The sequence below is a fragment of the Calonectris borealis genome, chromosome 10, assembly GCF_964195595.1.
Source record: "Calonectris borealis chromosome 10, bCalBor7.hap1.2, whole genome shotgun sequence".
Classification (NCBI taxonomy): Eukaryota; Metazoa; Chordata; class Aves; order Procellariiformes; family Procellariidae; genus Calonectris; species Calonectris borealis.
The window spans coordinates 1,747,463-1,769,645 of NC_134321.1; the positions used below are offsets into that span (position 1 = coordinate 1,747,463).

At 46.8% G+C, this 22,183-nt stretch overlaps 1 protein-coding gene across 1 annotated transcript in view; it reads right to left on the bottom strand.

The window, feature by feature from the left end:
• The window catches only part of GRM7 (glutamate metabotropic receptor 7), a 283,321-nt gene extending 263,096 nt beyond the window's left edge, over positions 1-20,225 (bottom strand). Inside the window, exon 1 of the mRNA XM_075158579.1 lies at positions 19,639-20,225. Coding sequence (XP_075014680.1) covers positions 19,639-20,148 — 510 coding nt within the window. The 5' untranslated portion in view covers positions 20,149-20,225. The remainder of the gene's footprint in view (positions 1-19,638) is intronic.
• Between the last annotated feature and the right edge of the window lie 1,958 nt (positions 20,226-22,183).

A 22,183-nucleotide genomic window follows, 5' to 3' on the forward strand; every position in this document is an offset into this window, starting at 1 on the left:
GGGTGAGGATGCTCCGGCACCGGCCGTGCTCCCTGTATTAACCAGGTAAAGCCAGAGGAAAGCGGTCCACAGTTATTTGGCTCAAATGACCGAGCTACTGCAGTTTGGGAGAATGAGCAGTGCCAGTAACATCTGCTCAGCCTGTCCTTGTTAAGGACCATGAACACGGCGACATGTCTGACCTGCTCCGCCCGGGGAGCATCTCACTCCCCACCCAAAGGAAGTGTTTTGCACTTCAAAGAAAATCCACCTCCAGCTCTTTTTGAAGCATCTCTTTCCGTGCTGCTACCAAAAGACTTCATCCCTGCTAGGGTCCTGTGGCAGCCCCGGGAGGTGAAGGGAGTGTTTCTTCTGATTACCAAGAAACAACAGTCCCTGAAACACCACTACCAGATATTCAATCTGTATTTAAAAGTTGGGTTCAATCTTCCCTTATTACAGCTGCAAAAGCCCTTGCTATCTAATTCAGATAAAGTAACAAAGCTGCACTTCCAATGATTGTAACTAAATGCAGTTAACCTTAAAAAGTCACTTCTACAAACAGAGCAGATTTATCTGGATTTAAATTTTAGTTCTTGTACAAAGACTTAAGAACAGGTTCCTCCCCATTATTCAATTTAACAATAATAATAAAAACCTCCATGACAACTACAACAAAAAGACTCTGATAAAGCCTGAAACCTTTTTGATAATGAAACATACAATTTCCCTGTTTGAAGCATAATTCCCCAGGGAACATTTTAAAAAAGATATAGAAGAACTGTCGTTTTAAAACTGTTAATGTAAAGAGCTGCGTACGAGAACAGCCCATGTAAAAAACAGACTTTCAGAAAAGCTAGAGAAGAAATAGTGGGTGGGAGAGACTAGACAACTTAAATGCAGTGTCTCATTAGGACAATTACAGGAGTCAATAAAAACTGGCAAAATTGAAAAAGATTCACTGGGCCGCTCGGCTCAATTTCCATTTAATTCAGAGACAGAGAGGTCAACTACAGCCAGTAGTCATCTGCAGATGACTTAGCCATACTGGTGACTACCTTTTTTCTCTTGCCATCGAAGTATACTTTTTGTTGGATCATGGCAGCTACTCATCATTGCTTTTTTAAATAAGTCTATAATCACATATCTACAATGTACTTTGAACAACATTAATTAAGAGCAGATAACCTGTCATATAAGAAACAGTAACACGCATTAATTAAGGTTAGTCCTACTCTTACTCAATTCAAGCCTTAATCTTCCAAGTTTTCTCATCAATACCTTATCATCATAATGCCAGAGATGAATAAATGCACTGCGAGGATGTCAACTATTTGAAGAGGATCAAGCACTTGGGCTGCCAAAGTAACCAGCCAAAGTGCTGGACTAGTGAACTAAATATAAGAGAGAGAGTCGAAAAGTGCAAAACCATCAACGCGGTAGGTCCACATGGCTCCACAGCTGAGGTCACTGATGGGACTCCAGCACACGTGAATTATCTTTACGCACTCTATTTCATACACCACACGAGTACAATTCTTTACCATGTAAGATTTTAATCAAATTTCAACAGCTTTTTGTACTAGTGAGTATTTTTAAATTGGACAGCATGAGACCTCTTTATTTTTAACATGTCTACCTTTATTTGTCAAAGTGCCAAAATCTACTGAATGAAAATTTTAGAACTGCCTGTAAACATATACCTTTTTCAGGTTTAGGTTCTTTCCTGTACCGGAGAAAGTCTTGAGAAATGTCCTTAAAATGCATCTTACAGCATATTTAGAGCTTTGTAATTTTACTGCCGTTGCAACTGTATTTGCCCGACTTTTTAATAATCCTAGCTCCTGTAGCCATGAGTTACATGTGAGCCATGTGAGAATCTACACCGCCGCTAAAATAATTGTGTTAAAACTTCACAATGTTTTTGAGTTTTGAGCCTTTTGGGCAGGCTTATGTCTTTAAGTTTTTAACAAAAATCTCAAGTTTTAAATGTTTTTTCTGACTGGGTAGGGGGCTTTTTTACAAAAACAGCCAGTCCCCAAAATCTGAAGAATGTGATCACATCTTAAATAAAGCATATGATCACATTTTACCTCCTATCTAGATAGCTCTATTTGTTGCTTTTTGCAGTGCAGCGCTCCTGTCTCACCAGGACCTCATAGGTGCTGTTGGTTAGACACATTACCAGCCAAGCTGTGATCACTGCTCCCCAGAATGATGTTCTTGTCAACAAGGTGTGAATCTACAAACTCATTTGGAGATACATAATGATAAAGTGCAAAGCGGGGGGGAAAAAATCAACTAATTAACCTGAGAAGTTCATTTTAACACAAAGGGAAAAAAACAATACTAGAACACATTTGCCTCCTCATAGGATCCATCCTAGCAATACCCAAAATCTCGGTGGGCTGGGTTTTCACAGTGCTTAGCGCTCGGCAGTTCAAGCTGACATCAGTGAGCTGGTCCTAACAGAGCTCCAGTAAAAACCACCTGCGTTTTTGAACCTGCAAAAGCAGGGTTTTACTTCTGACACTTCAGGGATAAGGTGTCTTACACAGAAGTTAAAGATATCATTGATTCCCTTTGTACTGCCAAGAAAAAGGCACTAATGCTCATGCAGGCTGGGGTGAAGACTCACAACTCTGTGTTCATCCATACCGCCTTTGGTTCATTCCCAAAGCTACTTCAGACACAAATATTAGCCAATGCAGAAACCAGATTTCACCACAGCTCTTTCCATCTACCATTAAGTCGAAGCTGTTGACAATACCAACACATCCATCTGACCAAACCCAATAAACGTAATAATACTTAATTGCCAAAATAACACGCATTGTTCTCCGGAACAACTGGGATTCTGAAGCCAAGAAACCCTATGTTGAAAAGTCAGCAATCCTGACAGTCAGAGATTAATCCATGTTAAAAGTGGACAGGATTTTCTTTTGCATGAGAAGACACTTCACTTCATTAGTCTGTTAGACTATTGGCAGGATTTCTCTCTTTTAAAAGCTGTGGAAGAAAAAGTTGAGTTGGTTATTTATGGGTAGATTTTGTGTTCATCTCTAAAGGACAATGAGCAAAATCCTAAGGTAAGGGCAATCTCTGCAATTCTGCTGACAAATTCACTCCAGCCAAAAAACCAGCTCTTTATGCACTGTCATTACAATAAGTTGTGTATTTTTAGTATTATACTGGCAGTTAGAAGCCCCAGTTGAGGTCAAAACCTTGCCTGGACAGCTTTCCAGACACATGTACTTCAGATAGTCCTCATGGTGAAGGATTTATACACTACACACAAATTCTGCCGAGTTACACCCTGATTTCTATGACAGGGTATATTTTATAGGTCAAAAAAACCCAGTGTCTTCCAAATATTTTTCTTATATCTGTGATGCCTGAAATTAAGATGAGCAGTGTGCCTTTAAAACAAAGGTGAAGTGCTTTGTGGGTTTTGCATCTGCCAATGGGTTCAGGTTTAATAGCACATACTACACTTTGCCAATGCTAAGGAAGACAGGTTCCAGTTGTATCACGTTTTGCTTAATTTATGTGAGCACTGGGAGAGAGGTGAGAGGGGAAAAAATGACCTGGAGAGCACAAATTTTTTTTCTTCCTTTTTTTGCTCTTCTGACAATAAACTTGCCAAGTTGAGAAGCTCCAGAGAGCTCCTCCACACCTGAGCACAAGGAATAGGCAGACGGCTCACCCGGCCGTCAGTGCTATGGATCTGCTGCAGAAAGCAGCGGTGAGACCGGTCTGAGCACCCATGGGGGATTCCCAGGCGATGGGGGAGTTACTTGGCCGGTCCCTGGGTACGAGGGTCCCTGGGGCTGCTGGGGGCTCACTTGGAAAGTAGATAAAATCACATCTCCGTCTTTCCTACGCTTACACCAAGTACTCATCTGCTAGGCTCGGGAGCCAGATCATGTATTACTTTTTGAAATCAGATATTATCTAATCTAGGCCCAACAGATTTCATATGATGCAAGTTTTTACAAAGTAAAGCAAGTCCTACAGAGCAGCCGTGTTTTTGCAGTTGATTCCCCCATCACACCCAGCCCAGCCACCAGCAGCCCCTCGCAGCAGCCAAACAAGGAAAAGTTCAAGTCTGAGGGAGTTCTTTGTCCAGATTAGGAATAAAAATAAATTTGATAAGGGGAGACATATGAGAGCAGTAACTTTGCTCCCACCTGCAGCTAGCTGCCCTGGCTGAGCTCACAGCCCTCCGCCCCTAGCACAGCTCAAGGCCCATTAGGACCGATTCCCGCCTGTCTGAGTGCTATGTACCTTCAAGTCCATTTTCTCCCTGGTTTCTATTTTTAAAATTGCTGTAGCTTATAAGAGTGTTTTGTTCTGTGCAGTGACAGGCTGTCATTTAGCCTGAACATGCCCCTTCCCTGCGGTAAGTATCCCAGGTAATTCGCTAAGCCCATAGACGCTTTCCTTAAAGGCTCACTATAAGGCATGCTGTAGGTTTTCAAGGGAGTCACTAGGTCCCGTACCATCTACTGTCCCAGTGTCACCAGGGGAACACCATGGACCATGAGAAAACATTCCCAATACAGGAGGGCCAAAGCATCCCTACGTTACCCACTGGTCAACCAAAGTCAACATGGATTTAGCCATCCCAAAGCAAACTAAGGAATTGACCCTGCAAACATAGACCGTGGGAAAATTCTCACTCAAAGAGCATAGGTGCGGTAAGAAGGATGACAAACAAAGGGTCTGAGTAATTCATTGTGACTTTAATTTTTACCATCGAAACACTCCCCAAAAGACCACCACCAGTCAAAAACCGAATGTCTTATTAAGTTTTATAGTAACAATCAATACAACAATCTGGTTTTCAGACATAGGCTGGGATAAAATGAAAATGGGAGGAACTGGAAATGTACTTTATTTCCACTTACCGGCTTTGACAATCCCCAGCCTCTCCAAACCGCAGGGTGCATTTCCACCCTCCCCAGGTAATGCCACAGCAAACCAGCGCTATAGCCCAGACTCTATCTCGCCTCTTAGCAAACCACAGTACCACTGAGAAACTTTCAGGATACCAGGTATAATGAGAGGTAAAGCAGCACAAACCTCAGTGCAATTTTATTTCATTAAGTAACTGGCATTTTTAATTTGGCACATTAAAAAAAAAAATCTCAGTCAACAAATACAACAAAAAGATTCATGAACAGTACAAACACAGTTCAATTGAGAAAGATCGTGTTTTCTCCTAGCTGTGTGTTTAAACTATACCTCATTATTTTTGTTATTTTTAATGTGTGCCATATTTATTATAATTTAAGGGATAAGATTTAACATGCTCTACAAAAAACAGTCGGAAAGACAAAAAGAACGGTTTGCTAGTTTTGCCAGCTCATACCTTTGTAATGGCACGAGAAAAAACCTTCATTTCGTGAACCCAATAGCATCTTATCTAAAATTCACCCTGGAGATTAGGATCAACTGTCAGACCAATTTTCCAGACTGCTTAGGAGCTGAGTGAGGAACAGCAGAGGGAGGGAAGAGGGAGAAGCACACACACATTTATTGCTAAAAAATTCAATTTGAAAAAGTAGCAAAAGGAAAAACAAAGCAATATGTATAAATAAACCATTGCACAGAAATGTATTTAATAATTTGCCACATAGAGGTACCACAAATCAGCTAGTTCGCCCCATGGAACAGTTCATATTTTTGATAAACTGTTACAACTTTTTTCATAGTTTAGAGCATGAATGATATACCTCAGCTACCTCGCTGCTGCAGCATTTACTTGCTAGCTAACATGCAAACGTGCCCTCTTACCCGTAAGAGGAGTCCCAAATCTGCTCCAAAGCCAGGCTGCAGTGCGATGGCTGACGGCCCTGCTCTAATTCTGCATGTGGCGTTTTCACTGGGGCTGCTAAGAGTTTTGAGCCAGGATCAAAACTGGGTTATGATAATCAGGAAAGAGTCGTAACATATTTAAATTAAAGTGCAGGTTTACAGCACAGCATAGATGCACGCTCATAAACAAACATGGGCTTTATTTCACGTGTGTGCATTCATCATAAACATAGCCATATAACGCACATTTGAATAAACAATTATTATTTCACTAACAGATGGATCTCTTAGAGAGAACAGCAGAAGCTTTGCTTGTCTCGAGCAGGACATTTTATGGAAGAATTATCTGCCTTATTCCTCAGAGCTTTTGTGGTTAGAGGTATTTATTTTCTTCTGAAATGTAAGAAGAGTCTTCCTGAGAAAGTAAGCAGAGGGTTTGGGGGCTTTTTTAATAACAATTTGATTCTCTAGCAAAATACATTTATCACAGGTGGGAAAAACTATATTTGCGATTTCTTTCCTTTCTTGGTGGATTTAATGCCCTTCACAGTTTACCATATCACAAAAAAATTCCTAAAGATGGAAAGCTGCCTTTCAATGGACTTCAGCACCTCTGCTCTGTGGCCCTGCACACCACCCACCCGGTCTCACACTGAGATGTCACAGATCTCGGCGTGTTACAGACTGACTTCTGCAGCTGCCCTGCGCACCCCCCGTAAGGCTTGAAGAAGTCATTTCTCCATTTCCACATATCCAATTCAGCTAACAAAGTGAAAACAAGCTGTAACTCCCTGAGGGCTGATGCCATCATGGTTGCTGCAGGCAGATGGAAAATTAATTTTTTTGTGCCAACTTCCAGAACCCTGCACAGCACACAAATCACTTTACCTAGGACACTGACATTCTACTACAGGAAATGTTTTCAAACACTGGAACAGGCCAGGAGCTCCCAGTTGCCACAGACTTGCTGGGGAACCAAGACATCAAAATAGCCTTTCCTAATTTTGAAAATCCTTCACTGTAGTAGTGGTATACGCACCTTAAAAAAGATAATTTCCTTTACATCGCTAATACTCTGAGATTTTCTGTACTGCTGTCAGACAGAAAAACTACAAAACCACAAAAAGTCATTTAAATAATTTTTATTGTCAATATCACTTCTGTGCATTCAAATTCTACCACAAAATTACCTTCTTTAAAAATCACGGAAACATCTCTATTAGTGCTGGATTTTATTTCCATAAAAATAACAACTTCTAGCCGAATTTGAGTTGACAGTTTCCCTTTAACTTTTGATTTATTCCTACCATTTTTTTATTAAATGGGATTTGGCCGTGATCCTACCTATTAGGACTCCATCTTGACGGGATCAGCACGGGAAACAACTCCGGGCACTTAATCTTGTCTCTATAGCAGCAAGGCACTAGCACAGTTAAAACTGGTGGTGATGCTGTCTAGGCTCTTATGAGCTGTCATTAAATTCAAGACAACAGAAGAATTTATTAGCTTTCAGCTGTCCATTAGATTAACCTCTATCTTACTGTTTCATATTCATCTCTTCATTACGCCTTGCCCTGAGAAATGACCACACACGAAGGGCATCTCAGCATACCTGATGCCCCAAAGACCACAGAACTGGGGGATGTACCTGTTTCCAAAGGGAATAAACATACAGAAAAGAAAGCCGCAGCCTCAGCTGGTGTAACCTGTCAGAGCTCCACTTACATCCATCAGCAGGGAACTTGACCCCAACCATACAGAATCACTTTTTTAAATTGAATAGACCCAGCTATGCCATCAGCCCTCGTTAACCAGGAATAGGTGGGTGGTCCTCTGGGAAGCTGTGGTCCCAACGCATCCTCATGTCAGGGCAGGCAGGGTGGGAAGGGTTATCCCTGCGGGTGGGGATAGAAAATGCAAGAGAAACAGCAAGTGGAAAAGACACGATAAGGAAGGTAACATTAATAATACTTCTGAGAGGCCTTTATCAACTCCATTTTATAGGCGATAGGAAGGACAGGAAGGTGAGGGGGCAACACAGGTTGTTCTGGCTGCATCAGCCGAGATGCAAGTGCTGAACTTTGAATTTTTACAGAGAGAGCAGCAGCAAGCGTTGGACACAGCCAGAATATGTGTTACAGCACAGGAGAGGTGGTTATGGACCTGGGTGTCAAGGAAAATTCAAATGCTGAAGGCTGGGGACTGGGGAATCAATGGAGACGGTAACACAGTGAATACTAAACTCTGTTGTCCTTGAGATACACAAGTCACAGGCTGATATGTGGGATTCGATCAAGTTGCCTTTGATTTTTTTTTAACATGGAAATTAAGTGCTGAGATACATGGGATACACTGTCACAAGATAAGCATTAGAGATCTATCAAACATCTGCGGCCAGGTGAGCTCATCCTGGAAAAAAGATGATCTTTGTTCCACTTTTAAATTAGAGAGTATACACTTACTCCTATCCTCATGAAGTGTGTTACACGGGGCCTTGTGTTACTGGGACTAAACATTAGCAGTCTCCGATATCACGACTGAAAAAAAAATATGTTGATTAAGCTTACCAAGCTTGTTTATCAAGCAGAGCTATTTAGAAATGAGCAAATGCCTGGCTCTCCTAGGATAAAGGCCCATATTCACCGTGAAAAGGGAATTTGCTATCAGACTTGTAGTCGGTCTAGTCAAGCTTGCTTTGGCCACAGAACTTCTAATACTAACTCATCTGTGTTTATCTCAAGATGTCTAAAAATAAATTTGTGTTAAAAAAAAAGTACAGATTTATCACAAAAACAATTTATAAATTTATTTCAAAAGTAAATTTGTGTCAATCTTAGCAGGATTTTGATAGCCCAGTAAGCAGTGGTGGCTGTCATGGTGCGCACAAACAGGGCTCCCGGGGTGCCCCCCCCAAGTCTGTGCGGTTTTGGCACGATCACATCAGCTGTGTGCAACTGGCACCTCTGCATCTCACCATTTGCATTTTATCTGTGATCTTGTATTAAGGAGCGCATCGGTTGTTGTTGCTGGAAATAGAAGCCTGCTGCACTTCTTAAGGCCCAAATCCTCCATTCTCATAGAAGAAAATTTCCTGCTGTCCCGCTCTTCTTGGTATATTGAACATGCCAATAGCTGGAGACGACAATCCGGCAAAGATGTAAATTCCTCCTGTGTTGCCAAGTGCTGCAATACATTTACAAAGCAATTGCACTCAGTTTGTACTGTGTGCAAAAATACCATGCATATAATTATGAGGCTGAATTTAATGACATTGAAACAAATCTCCATTCTGATGAATGCATAATTACTGTTATTAAAATATTTATGAAATAATAAATTTATTAGAAAATCTTCTGCATATGAGCTTGCAGAATGCTTTACTCGACACAAATTCTAAAATGGCAGCAGAGAAAACAAACTTGCAAGGCACCGAACCTGAGCATTTCCATCTGAGACAATGTAGGCACAAAGGTCTCCTGAGATCCTGAACCCTCTGTCCTCTCCATCAAAGATACTGAACAGAGAGAATTGGGATTTTATTATTTTCCTCATTTGGAAAATTTTCAGTTCTTTAAACAAGGGCTATTGTGGAAGCAAGCTTCTTGTGGGATTTTTGTTTGGTTGTTTTTTAACACAGGTAGTCTAGACTGGAAATGCGTCACTGGGACGAGACAGAATTTAAAATAACCACTAGTACCCATCCAGACCATTGGAAATTTAGGCTAACATCTCGAGCCTGAATCAGACAGAGATGGAGTTTCACAAGTCCCAGCTGAGTGTATGTTAATCTTGCAGATAAATCTCTCCCACTAAAGCATTCAAAACCTCTACTTTCTGTACCTAACTTCCAGCATAGAAGGGAGAGCAAAAGTCTTGCTTTAGGAAGATACCTATTGCATCTTGCATTGCACTTAAGCCTCATCGCCTGCTCTCAAAGAAGAGTCAAAACAAAACCAGGGAAATTTCCAGCAAAGAGGATAAAAGCTGACTATTAAGAGGGGAAAAATAGTCTTCCATGGAGGTTGTAGAATATTCTTCAGAACAGTTTACAAAAGAACTTGGGCAAGCATCTGCTGGGACCAGCCTGGCTATATGGGACTCACCACGCGTACGGAGAACCACGGCTGAAGGAGCGGGCGGCAGGAGCCACGCCAATAACCTCTGCCCCCAGAAAACAGGAGGGGAGCACTCGAGGGGCCGGAGCGGGAGGTCGAGGGGCCGGTGCCAGGACAAAGGGATGCCTGAAACTGTCCAAGCGAATCAGCCAGATCCTCGTCCAGCTTGCTGCCTTCCCACCGACATCAGCCAGTGCTGGAGCATCCAAAGAAAATGCTGGAAAATTGTTCTAAGATAAGTGTGTGTTTCTGTTCTCTACAATCTTCGGATTTATAGTCCTATTTAACTCTTCTAAGAAAAGTTAGGATTAGGGCCTTTGTGTAGGCTGGTAATAAATGGCTGCTATAAAAATCACATGCAGGGATCTATATTCACTTTTACACTGTCATTTCTATAACTGAAATTTGGTTTATGAACAAAAAGGATGACTTTTCCAGCTAGCCCTGGAAAGCCCCTCTAACCACGCTACAACCAACTTTTTTACGTTTCCAGCGACGAGGGGTGTTTAAAGGCAGCGCAGAGCTCAGCTCGCCCTTCAGCTCCCATCACGGCTGCAGCACTGACAGTGGCCACGCTCGCTCGTTCCACGGGGCTCGTACCCCCGAACCCCACCGGCTGGGCACCCCGAGCAGCGCTGGGCTGTTTGCTGCGTCCTGCTGTCAGCCACAGAAACGTGAAATCTCCAACGAAGGCAGTGGAGATACGGGTTTGTATCAACCCACCTGTGGAGAACCTGGATCAGAGTCATTTTTCAGGACAACTACAGCTTAAGGTTTTGGCTTTGTCAGCAGTTGTTAGACCCGCAAGTGAAAAGCCAAAAACAGCTGTAAAACTGTAAGAGCAAGATCTAAGGGCGTATCTACAGCAGGCAGGGAGCACAGGGACCACACCAAAGCCAGATTATCTGGCTTTTGAACTGGAAGCAGTAAAACAGCTCCAGCAAGGCATTGCCCTTGGGCTAAGGCGAGCGGCCACGTGCCAGCTACCCGCCGTGTGACAGACACGCCGACGGGGCTGTGTCCTCCCTGGGACTCCTGTGTCACTGCCTGGCACTGAAACCGGACCCGACCTTGGCTGCTTCCCCTACCAGGGCAATGCGCTGCCCAGTGACCACAGCTCCTCCAGCCCGACCTTGACTCTCCCTTTGATCCTCCAGAGCAGCCTCTCGGCAGAGACCAAGGTGGCAGGCACGTGGCCAGTAGCCTGCCGCAAAGGGAGGAGCCGCCACAGACCTGTTGTCCATCCCTTCTGCCCATGACGGGGTCTGGAAAGCCACCCCAGCTGCTGTCAGGGAAGACCTGAGGCTCCTGCTGGTGGGAGGAGAGGGAGAGCTGGTCCTGCAGAGCATCCTCCGACCAGCACCCTCTCACCCTGCACCAGCCGCACGCTGATCTTTCCACGCTCTTCCCCATTTTCCATCACAGTTTCTGCCCATCCTCCCTTCACTCACCTCCTGGGTAGGAGCAGCCAAGCCTGAACACAACCCGCGTATTGCTGAACCCCTTTGAGGTCGCTCTGTATTACTAAAACACGTCTTTTCTCTATTAATCACATATCACTGATTCTTCTGAGTCCGAACATCATTATAATGTGAGACAGACAGAATCGAAAAGCCAAACAAGCTGGTGACACAACTGTTGGTGCACCGTCAACGAAAGCAGAGGCGTGCTCCATCCCATCCTCACCCACCATGGCCTGGCACTGGTGCCTGGCTCTCCCCTTCCCAGCCTTATCCCTGAGCAAGACGTTAAAAGACAGGTCACTTCTGTTTACAGTATAAATTTCTACAAAAAAAAATATTTGTATATACATGCAAGTGTGTATGTATATAAAAAACACCTACATACACAAACATATTCATAGACATTAAGCAGAACCATCATCAGAATGAAATCTTGCAACCTAAGACTGCTCCTAACTGTCCCTCCTTCCCCCACAGGTCAGGCTGCCCTTTGAACTAAAACAGAGCTATTTGATGTGCCCTACATGTGAAAAGATTTTATCTGTGCCACACCAGGCAGCGCACGGCGTTCAGGAGGGAAGGTCTCCCAAGTCTGCCTTCTCTTCCCATTTAAATCAGAGGCCAGGTAGTCCGAGTGCTTCACATGATCTCAACACAAGGAGAAAGGTGATATCCAATTAGGAGCCCTTCACAGGGGTTTGGGCATGCTTGCCAAGGCCATTTAAAAGTACTTGGAAGTGAGGCATTGGCCTGCATTACCCTGTCAGCCAAGGAATAAGAGGATATATAGTTCGCAACACGCATCCATACAGCACGCTAATGCCTCTCCCGAACATCCCAAATGACATAGCAAAAGCATCACTTATCGCAAAACAGACTAAATTAGAGGGAAGTCAGGCAATACCGCTGGAGCTACGGTTTCTCTGGAGATGTAACACCACTTGTCAAATTCTGTCAGATGGAGGCACTTGTCCCCTGGGGAAGGAGCCAGACCCTGATGTGAAGGTCTCGGCAGCCGCCCCGCTGTAGGCGTGCTTGGGGTGCACCATCCTGCACCCTGCCACCGGGTCCGTGTGTGCACGGCGCCAGCAAAGGGCTTTGTTACAAAACACAGCACACGGGAGCCCGGACACCGCACCTCAGCACCAGTTCCATCACGCTCAGCAGCCCCCGACCTGCAAAAAAAAAAATACCGTGCCCTGGCAACCTCCGCTCTGCTGTCTGTGCAGGGGTAGCACAATGGCCCTGTGACAAGGGGACACAGAAATTAAAGAGCTTTTAGACCATTCCTACATACTAATTGCTGTAATTTGAAGTCTCTCTTCCTGATGTAGTACAATTGCATGGAAGAACTCTGCTAGCTCCGCAGGGATGAGTTACTCCAGCAAGGTAAAAGGCGTGGTGACTGTGCACGAGTGACCGGTGGCCTGGGGCGGGGCAGGGCTACCATATTTTAGTGGTCCATAATAAGACCATGCTTTATTCTCAGCTAAATTGGTGATGATTCAGAATACCTCCACTGCCTTCAGCAGAAGGGCTTTATAGGACCTTGTGAATCATCAGTAATGAGGAAGGCTGTAGAAATACTTGTTTTTCTTCAGATTTCTCTCTGCCCGGATACCCACTCCACCACACTAATGACCTGACTATATTGGATTCCATGCTCTCCAAACAGCCTTAATTACATGCTTCGTATCTTCCAATATTATGATAAAATTCATCATAATCCTATGTCTGGGACAGCCAGCATTGTCACTCATTGAGATTAATTTGAATATCACTATAAATAGAAAAAACAACATCTGATATTACGATGCAGAATATTGTGTTGGATGGTTTTAATGCCTCCAAGCAAAACTCATTTAATAGAATAAAATACATAATATAGTACATGTAGTTTTACAGTATTGGTGTTATGAGATTCAAAAACAGATCAATATTTCTTTCATAAAAATTAATGCCTTGAAATGATCCCTCCATTTGTCATTCCAAAGAGGTCACCTTACTTCATTTCAAAGAGTAAATTGGGAATTGCACAAATGTACTTGCTGAATATATGCTTTCACCGTACAAGCTGACACGTTCCAGCATCCCCCTGTGCTGCCCCCCACACAGCCCCAATTATCTGCTAACCCTTTGCTCATAAGCACCAGCATCCCTCCCTGTCTCTCTCCATGGGCGAGCATCCCTCTCCTGGCAGGGACAGTCTTCTTCCACATGACTCTTTGCAGTCCTTCTACCCAACGTCTACAGACAGATGCTCGAAAATAGATTAAGAGCTGAGATTATTGCTAATATTGAATTTCGCCTTGTCAAGAAAATAAATTTTGCCTCCAAAACACCGTGTTCCAGAAAAATATATTCATAGCACCACCAACCTCCCGTTAGTAACTCCACATGGAAACACGTGAATTCGTGAAGCAGGGATTTTCCTTTACTTTTGATTCATACAGAGGAAATAGGATTCCACATCTATTAACTATAGCCCAATATTTCAACAATACAGTAGAATGGCATGGCTCTGCTTCTTGACATGTATTAGGTGCATCAGTAACATCAAGGACAAATATTTGGAGGCTGATGAAAATGAAAGCTTGCCGAGAAACACAAAAGCCATTTTTTGAAAAGAGGCAAAGAATTGAAGTTTACTGTTTCCTATTTTTATCTTTTTGTTAAATTCTCTATATAAATCTAACTGAAAAATGTATAGTTTTCCTGAAATATCTTTTAAAAAATGAATCATTACCCCACTTCCTAAAACAGTATTTTCTTAATAAAGGTTAGAAGAGGAAAATGCAATAAAGCGGTAATCAGTTCAAAATATATTAGCATCTAAAGAAAAATAGTGCTAAAGTATGTTAGTTTTCTTCCCAAACACCGGTGATAATCCAAGAATCCCCCTACAGCAGGTACATTGCAGTAAATTAAATCAGCCATTTCTACCATCTCATTAGGTCAAGTTCAGCAGGAGGGGTCTCAGCATGAATCTTTGGCTTTGCACTGAGAACCTATGCAAATGGAAAGTTGTGGGCCTCTATCCCATATTCCTGCAGGAAACTTAAACAAACGAGAGGGAGAGAGGGAGGAACAGTCGGTTTGCAAATACTTTTGCTGCAGGGAGAAGGAGTTTATAGAAACTGATCAGATGAGCAGCACAAAATTAATTAAAAAACAAACACTTAAGAAGCATCTCTTGAAATCGTGGGATCACACGTTCTGGAAAGTGATTCTCATACAGCCCTTACCCGTGACCATACTGCAAATCCAGCAGGAACAGGCACCGATGACTGCCAAGAGCCAAATTTAATTCCCTCAAGCCAGAAGCTGAGACAGAACCACAATCTCCATCGATACCAGTCGCAGCACCTCGAATGCTGCAGCTCAGCCAGCCACAGCTTATTGATGCAAGCGGCTACCACCGCTTTGGCAAAGAGGATATCGTCACTCGGAGAGCCCTGGAAAACGCACACCCTTTTCTAGGAAAAAAGAAGCATCCAACCGAGAGCTGCACTTTTAAGCTGTATTCCTTTCCGAATAATCACATCTCTACTGGCTTCATCGTGTCTACAGCAGAAGGCAGGATTGCAACTTCCATCTTTTTCATTTAGTACGAAGGTGCCCGCAGAAGGAAATATAGCCAAAAGCCCCCAAGGGATACAAGGGATGTTTCAATTTACACTCCCAATTTCATTGTACTCCTTTATCCCACGCTGGTTTCTAAAAAGTTCCCTGAAGGGGCTTGGTAACACACCCCTGTGGGCCACAAGAACCATTACCAATAAAAGAAAAAAGGTATTTAGACAAGAAAGAACGATTGTTGATTGACTATTTAAAATTACATCCACTGGGGACAGAAACCTGAAGCAGTAATTAGTTCATTATTAAAGCTTGTAATGAGAGGTCTGTAGTTCTCAGGGAGTCCAAAAATTAGTTTTCCAGTACAAAAAAAGAAATCAGTGTGCTGATATTCCCCATATTGCATGGTTCTACTCCCAGAAAATATGAAACAGATGAAACATTTAGCAATTTTTTTCAGCACAGTTATTGAATTTCATGGAGTTAAATTTGTAAGGAAAGCTATGACACTGTGAAGTAACAATATTTTTTACAATGCAAAACTAGCAGCCTAAAAACATATTGCCTTGAACTCCCTGATGCATTTGGAAACAGCTTTCCAAATTGTTTCTATTTTATTTTTAGAACAGATATTTAATTTACAATCGGCATACTATTTATTGGCAGGCTCTAATAGAATTGCAGTTTGAAAAAGTCACTGTATTTGACATACTTGAATATTTATGCATTTATATCTCCACGGTCCACCACACATTATATTATCTCTTCTGTTGCACCAATCCGAGGCCCTGCAGCAAAGCCACGGGCCCTTGGTGCTGGGCAGCACACCTGCCCCACGCAGCCCCGCTCCCAAAGTTCACAGCTCAACAGTCCCTCCCCGTCCAGGACAGGGATGGGGCACAACCCCGAGGAGAAGAGGAGGTCTTGTCTAAGAGGGACGTAGTCAGGAAGGGCTATCTCGCATTTCCTCCTGCCAGGGCACTCACGTCCCTGCTTCTGAAGAGGATGCAGTTAAATAACAGAGAGATGCAAAAATAAAGCAGCCAGCCCGAGGCACCCCCCAGCTCGACCCCCTCCAAGGTGAGCCATTGCCAAACTGGAGAGGGCTCCTCTGCGTGGTCTTCAAAAGCGAGTCAGACATCCAGCTGTGCTTCAGTACGTCTCAGTGTGGGGTCTCACTTGCCTCTGAAGGTGGGACCTCGATGTGCAGCTGGGATGCTCTTGAACGTTTTAACTGAAGTAACTCACGGAAGGTCCCACACGAAGTTCATGGCAATGACAGATACTGAACTCGGGTGTAAAGCCTCCCCCTGCCTCTGAACCCTGCGCTTGTGCAGGGCAGTTGCATCTCTCATTAGTTGTAATTTTGGAAGAGAAATCCTCACGTCCTTGGCCTTAGGAGACATACTGCCCTCATTGGCAATTCCTGTGCCCACCTCCAACGCACCGATGCATCCTGCGTGACTCAGAGAGCAGTGACCCACTCTGACTACACCTGAGTCTCAGCAGCCCCGACAGCTTCGCTCCATCAGCACGAGCACGTCAGTCAAAGGCAGGCAGAGTCGGGGTTACGGCTTCCCGTCGCTCCAGCTGGGACTCAGTGCCATCCCCAGGGCTCCAGGGAAAATCCCCCTGCCCCAACTATTCCCATCATCTTTTATCGAAGTGGGGAGAGAGATAGAGGCAGGGGGAGGGACTTTAGCTTTCATCACACAGGAAAAAGCCCAAGTCTAATGTAGATCCTTCACATCATTTTTACAAAAGGCAAGCTTCTACGAAACTTCAAACAGTAATTACACGGATTAATTCACACCAGAGGACCTCAGTACAGTTTTCTCCTGCTGATCCACCTGTTGGCATTGACTGAAGATGCTCCCAAACCTCTCTGCTAGATTGGGGACAGACAGGTGAGCTGCATGGAGAGATATCGTAACTTCATATGCGGAGAGGAAGATGAATAGCCTAAATCTTACCCATCCTGGAGAGAAAGCCCCTTAAGCATCAATAGCTGGCTGAGGAAACCCCACTGTGCTCTGTATGGGTTATATATCTATCTTCTCCCTACATTAGAGTACAAATACTTCTCTTCCAAGAAACTGTCAGAGAAATGTAAACACCAATGAGTAAGACTTCTTTGCAGAGGCCTCCACAGATGGAAAGAGTTTTGATCTACAAGATGTTAGGGAAAAGCCAGTTTGGGCATGAAAATAACTGTTCAAGAGTCATTCACCCACCCTTCACCACTGCCATGGTCAGTAAAACCTGGAGTGAACCATGAGAAGCAAGCTGGCTGCAACAGCTCATGCATTTGAGAAAGCATTTAGGTTAACAAGTTTTTTGTGGTTGGGTAGTTGGTTGTTTTTTTCTTTCCAATAACTTATAGCTTCTCCCCCACCCCCTCGGAACAGTACTTGCTTAATAGGTCCACTTCTCCTCCTCTCTCTTAAAATAGTTCGTTCTTTCTTATTTCGCTCTGGCTGGGACATGTTCTGAACTGTGTTTTGAAGAAGACAACAGGGAACAGTTTTATTGCATGAAAAATCTGCTTAAGGAAGACAGAACCTAGCTGCAAAATACATATTCAGTAAAATCTCTCTCAGTATGTACCAGTTCCTGCTTTCTGGATGATTTGGTTAAAAAGCAATTTTGAACAGATGCTTAGTCACAATACATTAAAATGTTTAGATTTATATAAATATCTCTACATGCAGAAACTGCCCAAATGTCTTATTTTCTGCAAACCCCATTACGTAACACATCACCAAAGATTTTGCAGGTGTTGTGGCATTATACAAAAGGCTCCCGGTGCCCAGGATTTCCTTCTGAGCGACAGCTCAGTACAGAGTGCCCAGGATTTGCTCTTGAATGAGACTCAGTATAAAACAGCTGGCTAATTTCAATCTACTGGCCAGTGGAAGTCTACAGCAGATCAGCATCTGCTGAACCAGTACTTCAGCAGAACTTCAGCACCGCTCACATCCCTCCAAGCTTCTCGGCTCCAGCTCAAGCAGAACATGAGATCATCTGTTTTGCAGCCCAGGAAAGGGTGTTTGTAATGCAAGAAGTCTCGAACAGAAATAAGTACAGTGTACCTAGCGATGCCAGCTTGCTCGCACACACAAGCGGGGCTGCTTTCTCGGAGGTAGCATTTTAATACAAAGACCCGCATGTTAAAGCCGCACAAATTGTTAGGGATTCAGTACACCGCTGAATCCAGAAGCAGTACAAGTCGCATTCTAATTTGCCAAGGGGGGGAGGCGAGCAAGAAAAACAAAACCAGATCCTTAATGTTCTTTCAGGAAAATGGACAGAACTGAGTCCGGCTGGGCAATGCAAAGGGCAGTGATGGGAGAAGGCGCATCGCTCCGTTTGTCTTGCATGTGACGGCTGTACCTGGCACTGACAGCCAGCTGGGAATAAGGAGTAAGGACGACTGCTGGCAGCAGAGAGTGGATTTGCCGTGAAAACCTCACAAGTTTCCAGCTGGGAGAAGCGGGGGATCTCTCCGCCCGCTGTACAAAAATAAAAATAAACCCCACCACCACCTTCCGCATGCTAAGGCGTAGGATAGGAAGCGAGAAACTCCGCTGCTCATGATGCATCTGGTGGCGGTTCTGTCACTGTCACTGCACCCGCGATCGCTGCCGAGGAGCACCCGGTGCTCGCTGCCGGGCCCGGGGGAACCAAACCCCGGCTCAGTCCCAGAAAGGGCTTGGGGCGCCGGAGAAGGGCAGGAGGATGCAGCCGGCGGGGGGGACACAGGTCCCCGTGCCCCGACACAAGCGAGGCTGAACCCCGGCGCCGAGAGGGGCACGATCGCAGCGTGCCCGGGGCGGGGGGGGGTGGGGGCAGCGGAACGGGCCGGCGCTGCAGCGCATCTCCCCCGCACACGCACACACACGGGGCTTCAATCCGCCGGCTCCGCTCATCCCTCGGCGCCTGCGAGAGCCGCCCGAGCCTCGGCCGGCGGCGCGGAGCGGAGCAGCGCTCCCGGGCTGCAGCCGGAGCCCCCAGCCCCCGGGACGGCCGCGTCCCCCATCCCTTCGCCGCCTCCGTCCAACCGGGGGTCTGGGCTGGCTCCGTACCCTCCGGGGGGGCAGAGCGAGCCCGGCCCGAGCCGGCCCCGGAAAGCGGTTGGGTGCCCGGAGTTGCCCAGCGCAGCCCCGTCTCCGCCAAGTGCCGCCGGGGAAAGCGCCCCCCCGGTCCCACCCGACCGCCGGGAAAGCCCCCCCGACCCCCCCCCGACCCCCGGGACGGGGGCGGCTGCGGCGCTGCCAGCACCCTGCCCTCGCACAGCGCGGAAATTTCATGCGCGAAGCCCGTCCCGACCGTGTCCCCGCTGCCGTGCGCCCGCATCTCTGCCGAGCCATATTTCTCTCTAACGCAAACCCATCTCAATCATCGCCTTTTCTTCCCCCCGCCCCCCCCCTCCTTTCCCTTCACGGATTGCTTCTTGCAAATGGGGCGATAAATCCAGAGAGTGCCATGCACCGTGGAGAAGGGAGACGGGGGAGGATGCTGAAACAGAGAGGGTGGCTGGGAGGGAAACAAGATGCTCCGGAGGGGGGGCAAATGAAGCACCTGAAGGGGCACGAACGGAGCCCAAAGCGGCGGGCAGAGCCCCGCGGCACGGCACGGCCCGGCCGGGAAGGAGCTCCGCGACCCGCCCGGCCCGGCAGCCCTACCTGGAAGAGCCGGAGGATGTTGGCCACCATAATGGACACCGAACTTCCCGACGCCCCGATCACTCCAACTACTTTTTCCGGCTTGACGAAGACGGGCGGCTCCCCGTTGGTGCACCTCACGTCGGAGGTGTCCTTCTGAATGAGAGCCTGGACGAAGGTGAGGGACTGCTCCAGCGCGTAGGTGTCTCGGGAGCAGGTGTCCAGGATGCGAGCGCCCAGCGTGACATTGGGCAGCAGGTCCGGGTCGCTGTTGATCTGGTCCAGGGCGTAGAGCATCGCCTCCAGCCTGTGGATGCCGTTCTCCTTCTTGATGTCCCCGCAGGGCACGCCCGGGGGGCCCTTGGCATGGACGGGGAAGAGGCCGCCCAGGGTGATGTCCCCCTCCAGCCGGATGGAGTGGGGCGCGTACATCTCCTGCCCCTGGGCCGCCTCCGAGAGCAGGAACTCCAGCAGGCAGCAGGGCAACTTCATCAGAGTCAGGAGCCGCAGGAGCCTGCCCAGCCGGACCATGGTGCCGCCGCCGCCGCCGCCGCCCGGGCGATGCCCCGGGCGATGCCCCGCGCTCCCGCCCGCGCTGCCCTGCGCCTTCATGCGGCCCGCAGGGGCCGGGGCGGCGGGGCGGGGGGGAGGTCGGCCGCTCCCGCCCGCCCTGGCCGCGGCTGCCTCCGCCGCGCTCCGCGGCAGCACGGCACTGGGGAGCCGCGCCGCGCCGCTACCGCTTTAAATGGTGGCCGGTCCTCTCCGCCTCCCGCCCCCTCCGCCGCCCCGCCCGCCGCCGCCGCTGCGCAGGATGCGGCCGCGCCGGGGATGGAGATGGAGATGGAGCCGGGCGGCGACCCCGGCCCCTCCACCAGCCCTGCCCCGGGGAGGGGGGGGGCTACAGGTGTCGCGGGGGCCGGCCGGACCCCGACGGCGCCGGGGAAGGGGAGAGCCGGGGCAGCCCCGCTTCCCGGGGCCGGATCCGAGCTCAGCGGCCGGGAGCCGGGCGCGGGGGTGCGCGGCTGCCCGCGGCTCGGAAGCACCCGCGAAAGGCGTCTCCGTGGGGGGACGCCCGCTCAGCCCCACTGGAGCATCCTCCTCCTCCTCCTCCTCCTTCCCCTCCTCCTCCTCCTCCTCCTCCCGGCGGGGAAGCGGCGCGGCGCCGCGCGTCGGGCAGCGGGCGCCCCCCGCTAGCGGGGCCCGGCAATGCCGCCGCGGGGAGCGGGCCCGCGCCCCAAAGCCTGCCGCCCAAGTGCGGGAGCATTCTAGCAAGCCTATTGCATCAAAACCAGTAATCCGGATTTTTGACATAGAAAAGAGATCCTCCTCCCCGCTAAGGTGGATACCAATGGAGCCAGTGAGGAGGAGGAGGAGTTTGGATGTAACCCCATACTCCCAAAACCAAAGTAATGCAGCTGATCTTGTTCTATTTTAAGATCTCCAGACCCATTTTTTTTGGCACACCAAGATCTCAAGGATGCCGGAACATCCTGGTTTTATTCCCTTCATCCCAAAACTACAATATCCAAGGAGGTGACACCTGTTGCCGTTCCCTGCTGACCAGCAAATCCCTGCCCTCTCACATTCCCGTTTCAAAAGTAATGCAAAATACATCTCTGACACCTGGTTCCTGCCAGACCAAGAATATTTTTTGGAGACAACCTTTAATTCCTTCTTCATAAACACCAGATCAAGTATAACTGCTGTTCATCACACACACTGGACCAGCAGCACTCGGTGTGTTCAGACTGCCTAGTCCAGCTACAGCTCTGAAGAGATGCTCTCTAATAGACAGCTACAGTGATTGTTTAATTTCCAACACATTATATTTCAGTGAAGTCAGAGTAACACAACTGTTACTGTTGTAACAGAAAAAAACATCAGTAAAAACTGATGGTTTTTATCTGTTTTGACCTAGCCAAATTTTATGTCACAACACTGAAACGTTGCAGCGCGACTAGTCTGGCAGACACGAGTGAGTGGCTTTGCTGGTCAGGTCTTGACTGAGATGGAGCCAGTTAGGGGTTAGCGACACATCTTCCAATAATTATTAAGGCATTTTAACACCTTAAAATCTCTGTATTTTTTAAATTATGTCCTTACCATGTTTTTCAGCTTTTTTTTTCTTTCCCTTGTACGTTGGTTCTCTGTGTCTACTTGTACTTGGCAGAAGTTACTACAACCAAAGTTTCCCAAGTGGTGCTATTCAAATACCGCCATGACCAGAGAAGGCATATGCGTGTTCCTTGGTGAAAGGGGACATTTGGAGAGTGGCAGCAGAACTGGACAGACGTAGCGGGTCGGAGGATTTTGCAGTAGGGCCAGGACATAACAAGCATAAACAACAATAAAAGCAGCTGGATTTCTCCACTAGAAATTATAATTTTTGGGCTTGGGACCAAAATTTCGTTTTTCCATGGACTGAAAACATCATAAGAGATTATTTCATTGTAATTCAGGTATCGTGATCCAGCTTGTGCCATCACCCAGCCTTGTTTATCATTTTTGTTCATCACTGGCTGAAAGCACAGCCATACTTACCTGACAAACCCGCACTTGTCCACCA